Source organism: Physeter macrocephalus, chromosome 14, assembly GCF_002837175.3.
Source record: "Physeter macrocephalus isolate SW-GA chromosome 14, ASM283717v5, whole genome shotgun sequence".
In the NCBI taxonomy this organism is placed as follows: Eukaryota; Metazoa; Chordata; class Mammalia; order Artiodactyla; family Physeteridae; genus Physeter; species Physeter macrocephalus.
Genome location: NC_041227.1, coordinates 77,543,570 through 77,555,605, shown reverse-complemented (window position 1 = coordinate 77,555,605; position 12,036 = coordinate 77,543,570). Strand labels below are relative to the sequence as shown.

At 43.6% G+C, this 12,036-nt stretch overlaps 1 protein-coding gene across 4 annotated transcripts in view; it reads right to left on the bottom strand.

Moving 5' to 3' along the window:
* Window positions 1-12,036, bottom strand: part of RNF216 (ring finger protein 216) — a 185,589-nt gene that overhangs the window by 93,001 nt on the left and 80,552 nt on the right. For all 4 annotated transcript variants that reach the window (XM_024118990.3, XM_024119000.3, XM_028499609.2 and 1 more), the window contains exons 11-13: window positions 11,529-11,666; window positions 9,496-9,644; window positions 8,907-8,985 (exon numbers count right to left, since the gene is read on the bottom strand). In XM_024118990.3, coding sequence (XP_023974758.1) covers window positions 8,907-8,985; window positions 9,496-9,644; window positions 11,529-11,666 — 366 coding nt within the window. The remainder of the gene's footprint in view (window positions 1-8,906; window positions 8,986-9,495; window positions 9,645-11,528; window positions 11,667-12,036) is intronic.

Here is a 12,036-nt window from a genome sequence, read left to right as displayed (position 1 = left end):
ATTTCAGTAGCTCAAAACAAACTTATTTCTACATGTCTATCTTGGCAGAAGGAAAAGAGACAGTGAACCATATGCTCTCTCTCTTTTTAAAATTGTGGTAAGAAACACATAACACGAAATCTACCCTATTAACGCATTTTAAGTGTACAGTTCAGTACTGTTACCTATGTGTACACTGCTGTGCAGCAGAGCTCTAGGACTTCTGCATCCTGTGTGACTGAAATTCTATACCCATTGCACAGCAACTCCCCAGTTCCCCTCCCCTGGCAACCACAATTCTACTTTCCGCTTCTATGACTTTGACTACTTTAGATACACTTTGTCAGTGGAATCATACTGTGTTGGTCTTTTTGTGACTGGCTTATCTCACTCAGTATAATGTCCTCAAAATTCATCCATGTCGTAGAATCTCCTTCTTTTTAAATACTGAATAATATTCCATTATATGGATGGACCATATTTTCTTTATCTACTGGATATTTAGGCTGTTTCCATATCTTGATTATAAATAATAATGCAATGAACATGGTAGCACAAATATGTCTTCAAGATCCTGTCTTCAATTCCTTTGGATAAAAATCCAGAAGTGGAATTGCTAGATTGTATAGTAGTTCTATTTTTAATTTTTTGAGGACACTTCATACCATTTTCAATAGCAGCTGTACCATTTTACGTTCCTACCAACATCCTGTAATGGCTTCAATTTCTCCATATCCTTGCTGACACTTGTTATTTTTTGCTTTTTTTTTTTTGATAGTGGCCACCCTAATAGACATGAGGTGATACCTCACTGTGGTTTTGATTTGCATTTCCCTGATGATTAGTTATATAGAGCACCTTTTCATATACCTGTTAGCCATTTGTATGTCTTCTTCACAGAAATGCCTAGTCAGAACCTTTGACCATATTTGTTTTTTGTGTTGTTGTTGTTTGTTACTGAGTTGTAGAAATTCCTTATATATTATGGATATTAATGCCTTATCAGATAAACAGGTTGCAAATACTTTCTCCCATTCCAAAGGCTGCCTTTTCACTCTGTTGATTGTTTCCTTTGCTGCCCAGAAGCTTTTTAGTTTGATGCATTCCTATTTGTCTATTTTTGTTTTTGCTGTCTGTGCTTTCAGTGTCAGATTCAGGAAATTACTGCCAAGACTAATGTTAGGAAACTTTCCCCCTATGTTTTCTTTTGGGAATTTTAAGTTTCAGGTCATTTGTTTAAGTCTTTAATCCATTTTGAGTTGATTTTTGTACATGGTATAAGATAATGTCTAATTTCATTTTTTTTTACATGTGGTTATCCAGTTTTCCCAGCAACATTTGTTGAAGAGACTATCCTATTGTGTAGTCCTGGCACCCTTGACTATATATGCATGGATTTATTTCTGGGCTCTCTATCCTGTTCCACTGGTCTCTATGCCTGTCTTTATGCCAGTAACATACTGTTTGGATCACTGTGGCTTTGTAACACGCTTTGAAGTGTGGAAGTGTGAGGCCTCCAGCTTTGTTCTTCTTTCTCAAGACTGTTTTGGGGCTACTGGGGTTCCATATGAATTTTAGGATTGTTTTTTCTGTTTCTGTAAAAAATGCCACTGGGATTTTCATAGTGAATGTACTGAATCTGTAGATGGCTTTGGATAGTATGACATTTTAATAACCAATCCACGCACATGGATGTCTTTCCACTTACTTGTATCTCCTTTACTTTCCTTCAACAGTGTTTTGCGGTTTTTAGCGCATAAGTCTTTCCCTCCTTGGTTAAGTTTATTCCTAAGTACTTTATTCTTTTTGATTCTATTATAAATGGAACTGTTTTCTTAACTTGCTTTTTGGATTGTTTGTTGTTAACATATAAAAACTCAACTGATTTCTGTATGTTGATTTTGTATCCTGCAACCTTGATGAATTTGTTAGTTCTAACAGGTTTTTTTATTTTTTAATTTTTATTATTATTATTTTTTGTGGTATGCGGGCCTCTCACTGTTGTGGCCTCTCCCTTTGCGGAGCACAGGCTCCGGACGCGCACGCTCAGCGGCCATGGCTCACGTGCCCAGCCGCTCGCTCCGTGGCATGTGGGATCTTCCCGGACCGGGGCACGAACCCACGTCTCCTGCATCGGCAGGCAGACTCCCAACCACTGCGCCACCAGGGAAGCCCTAACACGTTTTTTTAAAAAAAATTATTTAATTTATTTATCTTTGGCTGCGTTGGGTCTTCATTGTTGCGCACGGGCTTTTTCTAGTTGCAGCAAGCAGAGGCTACTCTTCGTTGCAGTGCGTGGGCTTCTCATTGCAGTGGCTTCTTCTGTTGCGGAGCACGGGCTCTAGGAGTGCGGGCTTCAGTAGTTCTGGCTCGCGGGCTCTAGAGCGCAGGCTCAGCAGTTGTGGCGCATGGGCTTAGTTGCTCCGCGATAATGTGGGATCTTCCCGGACCAGGGATCGAACCCATGATCCCTACACTGGCAGGAGGATTCTTAACCACTGCGCCACCAGGGAAGTCCCTTTTCCGATCTGAATGCCTTTTATTTCTTTTTCTCGCTTATTGCTCCAGCTAGGACTTCCAGTACTAATGTTGAACAGAAGTGGCAAAAGTGATCCTTCCCTTTTTCCTGATCTTAGTGGAGACGTTTTAGTTTTTCACCAATGGCTGTAGGCTTTTCATACATGGCCTTTATTATGTTGAGGTAATTTCCTTCTACTCCTAGTTTGTTGAGTGTTTTTTATCATGAAAGAGTGTTGAATTTTGTCAAATGATTTTTCTGCAACTGAGATGATATAATTATCCTTCCGTTAATGTGGTCTATCACACTGACTGATTTTTGTAGAACCATCCTTCACTCCAGGGATAAATCCCATTTGATCATGGTGTATAAACCTTTTAATGTGCTGTTGAATTTGGTTTGCTAGTATTTTGTTTAGGAGTTTTGCATCTACATTTGTCGGGAACATTGGCCTGTAGTTCTCCTGTGGTATCTCTGTCTGGCATTGGTAGTAGGGTGATGCTGGCCTTATAAAATGTATACTTGAGAGGAATGTATATTCTGCTCCTGTTGGGTGGAATGTTTTGTATGTCTGTTAGGTCCATTTGGTTTACAGTGTTGCTCAAGTCCTTTGTTTCCTTACTGATTCTTTGTCTGCTTGTTCTATCTAGGATTGAAAATGGAGTAGTGAAATCTACAAATATTACTGAATTGCCTATTTCTCCCTTCAGATACGTCAATGTTTGTTTCATATGTTTGGGTGCTCTGACGATGGATGCATATATATTTATCCCTGTTATATCTTCCTGGTTAATTGATCCTTTCACCATTATATAATGTCCTTCTCTCTTATGACAGTTCTGACTTACAGACTATTTTGTATGACATAAGAATGGCCACCCTGGCTCTCTTTTGGTTATCATTTGCATGAAATATCTCTTTCCATCCTTTTGTTTCCAATGTGCGCCATTAAATTTCTTTTTAAAAATACAATTAAATTAATTAATTAATTTTTGGCTGTGTTGGGTCCTTGATCGCAGGTGGGCCCTCCCCAGCTGCGTAAGCGGGGGCCTAGCCCCACCACGGTGCATGTGCCTCTCACCGTGGTGGCCTCTCCGCTGCGGAGCATGGGGTCCAGGAGAGTGGGCCCCAGCAGCCGTGGCTTGCAGGTTCCAGAGCGCAAGCTCAGCAGCCATGGCGCATAGTCCCAGCTGCTCTGCGGCATGTGGGGTCTTCCCGGACGAGGGATCGAACCTACGTCACCTGCATTGGCAGGAGGACCCTCAACCACTGCACTACCAGGGAAGTCCGCCATTAAATTTCAAGTGAGTCTTCTGTAGACAGTATATAGTTGGATTTAAAAAAAAAAAAAAATCCAGGGCTTCCCTGGTGGCACAGTGCTTAGGAATCCGCCTGCCAGTGCAGGCGACACAGGTTTGAGCCCTGGTCCGGGAAGATCCCACAGCCACGGAGCAACTAAGCCCGTGTGCCACAACTACTGAAGCCCGTGCGCCTAGAGTCCGTGCTCTGCAACAAGAGAAGCCATCACAATGAGAAGCCAGCGCACCACAATGAAGAGCAGCCCCCGCTCGCCGCAACTAGAGTAAGCCAGCACGCAGCAACGAAGACCCAATGCAGCCCAAAATAAATAAATTAAAAAAAAAAATCCACTCAGTCACTCTGTGTCTTTTGGTTGGAAATTTTTTTTTTTTTTTTTTTTTTTTGCGGTACGCGGGCCTCTCACTGTTGTGGCCTCTCCTGTTGCGGAGCACAGGCTCTGGACGTGCAGGCTCAGTGGCCACGGCTCACGGGCCTAGCTGCTCCGCGGCATGTGGGATCTTCCCGGACCGGGGCACGAACCCGTGTCCCCTGCATCGGCAGGCGGACTCTCAACCACTGTGCCACTAGGGAAGCCCTGGTTGGAAATTTTAATCCATTTACATTTAAAGTAATTAATGACAGGTAAGAACTTGCTACTGTAATTTTGTTGTTCTCTATCTTGTAGCTTTTTGGTCTCTTTTCCTCTTTTGCTGTCTTCCTTTGTGTTTCGTTGAATTTCTCGTAGTGACATGCTTTGATTCCTTTCTTTCTTTTGTGTATATTTGTAACAATCTATTTTCAGCTGATAACAACTGTGATCACATACAAAAACTCTACTCTCTTACCTCCCTTACATTTCATGCTGCTGATGTTACAAATTATGTCTTTTTATACTGTGTATCCATAAATTATATTTTATATATTTTCCATACTTTTGTCTTTTAAGTTCTATACCAGAGTTAAAAGTGATTATATACACACGTTACAGTATTCTGTTTGTCTCCATATCCACCTTTACCAGTGAGCTTTATACTTTCATGTGCTTTTGTGTTTCTATCTAGCATCCTTTCATTTCAACTCAAATGACTTCCTTTAGCATTTCTTGTAGGGCAGGTCTAGTGGTGAACCCCCTAAGCTTTTGTTTATCTGGAATGTTTAATTCCTCCCTCACTTAGTTATGCCAGATACAGTAGTCTTGATGGGCAGGGTTTTTTCTTTTACTTTTTTAGCACTATGAATATATCATCTTACTCTCTTCTGTCCTGTAAGGTTTCTGCTGAGATATGCTCTGAGAATCTTTTTTTAAAATAAATTTATTGGGGCTTCCCTGGTGGCGCAGTGGTTGCACGTCCGCCTGCCGATGCAGGGGAACCGGGTCCGCGCCCCGGTCTGGGAGGATCCCACGTGCCGCGGAGCGGCTGGGCCCGTGAGCCATGGCCGCTGGGCCTGCGCGTCCGGAGCCTGTGCTCCGCAACGGGAGAGGCCACAGCAGAGGGAGGCCTGCATACCACAAAAAATAAATAAATAAATAAATAAAATAAAATAATTTTATTTTATTTATTTATTTTTGGCTGCATTGGGTCTGCGCACAGGTTTTCTCTAGTCGTGGCGAGTGGGGGCTACTCTTTGTTGCAGTACGTGGGCTTCTCTTGTTACGGAGCACGGGCTCTAGGCACGCGGGCTTCAGTAGTTGTGGCTTGCAGGCTCTAGAGCGCAGCCTCAGTAGTTGTGGCGCACAGGCTTAGCTGCTTCGCAGCATGTGGGATCTTCCCGGATCAGGGCTCGAACCCGTGTCCTCTGCATTGGGAAGTGGATTCTTAACCACTGTGCAACCAGGGAAGCCCAGTACTTAGTAATCTTGTGGCATTTTTCCCAAAACTACTAATGGGGCTTCTTTTATATGCACATCCCGGATCAGGGCTCGAACCCATGTCCCCTGCGTTGGCAGGCAGGTTCTTAACCACTGTGCCATCAGGGAAGCCCTCCTCTGAGAATCTTATGGGAGACTCACTGTACATGACAAGTTGCTTTTCCCTTGCTGTTTAAAAGATTCTCTTTGTCTCTGACTTTTGACCATTTGATTATAAAATGTCTGGGTCCATCCTAATCGAGCATCTTCATGATGATTATTTGGATTCTTTGTCAAGTAATTCACATACCTCCATTTCTTTAGGGACAGTTTCTGAATATTTATTTTGTTCCTTTGGTTAGATCATGGTTCTTCTTGTGCCTTGTTACTTTGTCGGGATGTACACATTTGAAAAACAACCATCTCTTCCAGTCTTTAGACTGGCCCTGTACAGGGAAAAACCTTTACCAATCAGTCGGGCTATAAATTATGGAGGACTCTCAAACCTCTTCTGTGGATGCACCTTCTCTGGACCTATGTGTGTAAATTCCCAATTCAGAGAGGTTTTGCTGGCTTTTTTCTTCTAGGAGCCTGTAATCTCTTGCTCCCTCTGGTGTCCGTCTACAGTACTGCAGGTTCTCTGGAGGGGCTGTAAGATGCAGTTCTTTTTTGTTCTCAGTAGACCTCAGGCATCTAGAGTATGGCGGGTCTCATCAGTGCTCTGAGTTGGGCCAGAGAGAAACCAGTCTCTTGAAGAGCTCCCCCCTCCCCCCAAAAGCTAGAACATTGGGTATATGTCCCACTCTTCCCTTCTCCTCGAGGGAAAAGCCACAGAGACATAATGGCCTCTGTCTACTATACTGTGGGTCCTTTGTAGCAGCAGCAAGCCTCTCAGCTCTTTTTTCCTCAGAAGCTTCCAGGCATCTAGAGTATGCAGAGTCCTGTCAGTGGTGAGTTAAGTGAGACAGAAACCAGCCCCTTGGGCAGTACCCCAAAAAGCTGGGACACTGGACGCACACTCCAACTCTTCCCCTCCCTAACCAGAAGCTGGGAATTGGGGGTTTTCTCCTGCTTTTTCTACACTAAGCCAAGGAAAGGGGCAAAGGTGAGTGAGCATATCCTAGTCCAAACCACTGCCTTTGTTCTTGATGATCTGAAACCTGGTGCTCCCTCCTGTCGGTGCTTAGATTCAGGAAAGACATAAGCCAGCCCCTTGGGTAAGCCCTCTGAGAAGTCTGAATGTTAGATGTATGTTCTAGTCTGCTCTTTGCCTCCCCAAGGAGAAGCGAGGAGTTAGGCGTTTCCTCCCATGTGTGCTACGTGTGAGGTGTTTCCTCCCATGTGTGCTACGTGTGCTGGGGGACGGGCTCTGGAGAGTGAGCTCCACTAATTTTCCCATAGGCCTCAATGCAGCTAACTGCGCTGTATGGAGTGCAGGAGCCTCGTAACTGGTTTCTAGATTTCTCACAAAGGAAACTGGTCCATGTATTGTTGAATCAGTGTTTCTGTGGGGGAAGGAGAATTTGGGGCTACCTATTCCACCACCTTGCTGACATCACCCCTAAGCATTTATTTTACCACTTTTTTTGGAAGTGACCTCTCACCCATACTCACATTTCATTGGCCAAAAGAAGCTACACGGCCCCCTCCAAGTTCAGCAGGGCGAGTATATTCCTCCCACAGAGAGGAAGCAGAATATCTGGGTTTTCTGCCTGGCATCTTAAGAGCCTCTAGGAGGCTTTTACTGATATCCCAGGCTGGATATTCTCAAAATACTCACGGGATGCTGTTTTAGACTCGTAAGTACCCTGATACATTCCTGTAACTGTCTCTGGCATTCCAAATCATATATGAGCACTTTCACTGGCAAGGTCTAATTTGGAATCATACCAGGAAATATAATTCCTAGCTCAAACTAGCAATTCCTGGAGACTCCAGAGGGGGGTGACAATGATGTGCATCTCTCACCTTGATTACTCAACAGCCAAACAGATCCCCCTGCTTTTTCACTCCATCCTCCTGCCTCAGAATGGTGCTGAAGGCCTGCGTGACTCTGGCCCCTCCCAGCTCATAAGCCTTTCTCTTCACAGTACCCGTCAGTGTCCAGGATACTACTGCTCCTTGGATCTACAACATTCCACATCTTCACTTTCACTTTACTCCCACCCTTTTCTTCCCTTGGCTACCTCCCTTGCTCTCTGTATCTTAGTTCAGGCACTGCCTTCCCAGGCATTCTAGAGCTGAACACACTGGAAGCACACAGGACAGTCAGTCAGTGAGTCTACTTTCTTAGTTCCAAGATTCCAGAGACTACTGAAACATTTGTTATAGCAACAGCCTGGGGTGGGGACAAATTACTAATGGATACATCAATTGTAAGAAAATATCCAGATTTTACACAGAAATGTTAATGTTGAAAACAAAATGAGTAAGGTTATATTTTAGTCTATCAGTGTAGTTTCTTCTTCCTTTTCCAATATCTACTTTCATTTCTTCACTCCCCAAAAGGCGGAGATATTATAATATTCAACTCTGATCATTCTATTTTAGGAAAATGGCTTAAAACATACTTGTCTATGTGGATGCCAATATTATATTCCTTAAAAACTCTTAAGTGGCTTATAAATGGTTGACAAATTTCAAGACATTTTTAGTTCATGGAATAGGAGTCTAAAGGGAAGAAAGATTTTCAGCAGCAAGGCGACTAGACAGCTTTGGTCTCACCTGACACATTCAGTCCTTATGTGAACACCTGAGTGAATCATCTACCGCATGTGACAGAGATGCCACCACGACGCCCAATTCTTTAATCTGCCACCATGACGCCCAATTCTTTAATCAAAGAAATACCACTTGGACTTTGCAAGTGGCAGGAAGTGTGTGCACACTCACGTGCGCACACAGAAAAGAAGTATTTGAGCACAAGAAGGTGATGAAAGAGCAAGCAAGAAAAATACTGGCACAGTGGAATAAACACAGAACCCTTCACATTTTACATTGCAGTATCTGCCCTTTAGGAAGATGGCATAAAACAGGGATCCAGAGCTATGTGATTAAAATTCCGTAAGTGGCCCCCATCTCTGCAACGAAGTCAACTGCCATTCACAAAGAACGAATCTTCACTTGCTTTCATGAAAAGGAGAGCACTCAAATCCTCCTCATGGGTCAGCATGCAGATAACCAGCACATATCTGTGCCACAAAGGCAGTCCATAATACCACAGTTCAAATATGAATCTAGAAAAAATATTTGCCTCCCTACCTTTCGGCAACGAGGATTGGGACAACTGAACCTCTTCACATCACTGTCCAACAGAGCAGGAAAGCTGCAGGAGGGGCACCTAGAATCAAAACAGCAGAAGGAATATTATTCAGAATATTAAAGCCTGATTTGTTCCATGTGATTATTCATACTAAGATGGAGTTTTCAGCTGGACTGCCACACCTCCTTTCGCTCCTTAACTTTTCATTAAAACATGGACTGAGGCTCTGCTTTGTGCTGGCTCTCACCAGGAAATGCATGTGCCATTCTGGGTCCTGCTTCAGTGCAAACCACTCAATATTTAACATACCTTTCTGAGAACTCCTTACACACGTCATCTTCCCTCTAACCCAACGCACAAGGACTGTACCTATAAGCCAGATGATTAAGAGATGCCAAGGAATGTAGGTAAAAATACGAACTGCAAATTTTTCTATGAATACAATTATTCTTTTTTAAAAGCAAGAAATGCCAGAAAACCTGGAGACAGAGCTCTGTTACAGAAATTTTCATCACCAATGAAAGGGCCCAGGAAGTCTTCCTAACAAGGAATGAGTTGACAGGTGACACTCTGACTCTGAGGACTCACCTGACGAGCTCATCAGCGTAGGCTGCAGCAACTTCTTCTTCTGCTTTTCGCTCATAGTATTTATACAGGATGGTCTGGGGAAGCACCTTCTCCAGTTCACTGGTTGGGAATGAACATGTGCAGCTGCCTTCCATGCAGCTGAGCTCTGACTAGAATGATACGGTCAGGAGGCAAAGGGAAAAAAAAAAAATTAACCAAGTTTTCAGAAACACAAAAAAACCTCAGTGGTTAAATGCATCTTTCAATGGGAAGCAAATAAACCGTGGTTTGGAACACAGACTCTGAGATGGTAAAGGTCCCCTCTTCTGTCCCCTCTTCTCTGAGAAACCACACTCAAAACAAGAAAACCATGAAACAAAAACACCAAGTCCATCTTTGATTCTACTAGAGTACGTCTATCAGCCTAAACCACAATATACGAAGATGGGAAGTAGATGAGGAAGGATAAATCGCTTAGCAGATTAGAGGAGGAAAGTCACAGCTCAGTGTCTGAAAAGCAGATACTCATGATAAGCAAGTTAATTCCCTCTAGAGTCCATGGAAAAGCTGGAGTTCCGAACCTCTTGGAAGGCAGAGATGAGTGGTAGGAGGGGAGGGGATTGACAAAATGCTATTGCACACTTAATAGGCTACAGTATAGTGTAAACATAACTTTTCTATGCACTGGGAAATCAAAGAGTTGTGTGACTCTTTTTATTGTGATATTTGTTTTATTGCAGTGGCCTGGAACCGAACTTACAATATCTTTAAACTATGCCTATATTCTGCTAATCACAACCACTCTGCTCAATAACTGCCACTCAGGGGACTTCCCTGGTGGTGCAGTGGTTAAGAATCCGCCTGCCACTGCAGGGGACATGGGTTTGAGCCCTGGTCTGGGAAGATCCCACATGCCGCGGAACAACTAAGCCTGTGCGCCACAACTACTGAGCCAGCGCACTAGAGCTCGCGAGCCACAACTACTGAGCCCGTGTGCCACAACTACTGAAGCCCGCATGCCTAGAGCCTGTGCTCTGCAACAAGAGAAGCCACCACAATGAGAAGCCCGTGCACTGCAACGAAGAGTAGCCCCCACTTGCTGCAACTAGAGAAAGCCCGCCGCAGCAACGAAGACCCAACGCAGACAAAAATAAATAAATACATTTATAAACAGAAAACAAAAAAACCCCTGCTACTCAGTCCTTGACTAAATTACAACTGATTTTAGAATAACTGATGTCAAGTGGTTTGATTATTGGTGGGGCATTTATGAAAAGCAATTTTGGTTTTTAAGTGTTCATTAAGACAAAACAAATATAATCTTATATAAAATATTATTCATTTTATGGGTCTTCCCTGGTGGCGCAGTGGTTGAGTCTGCCTGCCAATGCAGGGGACATGGGTTCGAGCCCTGGTCTGGGAGGATCCCACATGCCGCGGAGCAACTGGGTCTGTGAGCCACAACTACTGAGCCTGCACGTCTGGAGCCTGTGCTCCGCAACAGGAGGCCACGACAGTGAGAGGCCCATGCACCGCGATGATGAGTGGTCCCTGCTCACTGAAACTGGAGAAAGCCCTCGCAAAGAAACGAAGACCCAACACAGCCAAAATAAATAAATAAATAAATAAATTTTTTAAAAAGAAAATATTATTCATTTTAATACAACTATATAAAACGTTTTAAAAATTTTGTTAAAAAAACACTAATTTGCAGCCTCATATGTTCAAACAGCCTGCAAGATTCTCTTTTTGAGTTCATCCTTCATTTTAATTTCAAACAGAAGATGACTGAAGAAGTTGCTGTTCCAGTGAGCTGGGCATGAGAGCATGGAAGAATTAAACCATTCCCTGAAAAGAAATCTGCTGTGCTTCAAACCAACATAATCACACAAATCAAAGGCTGTCTAGGAATCACACACATTAGCATGTCTTAGCAGAGTTCCACGTCACCTCAGAAAAGGCACTTCCATGAGGCATTTACATTTGTCTATGAATGTGGTGTCCTCAAACTCTGTGAATATTTCCTATGTATGGACACACTGTACAGTTCTTACCTTTCCAGATCCAAAGACTGCCTCTTGGGCATATCTGATGAGACACTCTTTGCAGAACAAGTGAGCATCTGCACACTGCGTCAGTTCCTCAAATGGAAATTCCCCGTAGCAGCAGCGGCACTCAATCAACTGGCCATCCTGCAAGCCACCAGAAACACACGTGAAATTCCCTACACTCAAGTAGAGGGGGCAGCCATGTTTCATATTCCCCCACCCCCAAATACATTCTGAGGTGAAAAGCAATCCCTAGAAGCCATAAAACAATGATGAGCTGTTTTTACTGTATAAATCTAGCTTAAGATGCTAGCACAAATATTAATACGTAGCTAAAGACAGTGAGATTTTCATGTTTTTTTTTTTTTTTTTTTTTGCGGTATGCGGGCCTCTCACTGTTGTGGCCTCTCCCGTTGGGGAGCACGGGCTCCGGACGCGCAGGCTCAGCGGCCATGGCTCACGGGCCCAGCCGCTCTGCGGCATGTGGGATCTTCCCGGACCGGGGCACGAACCC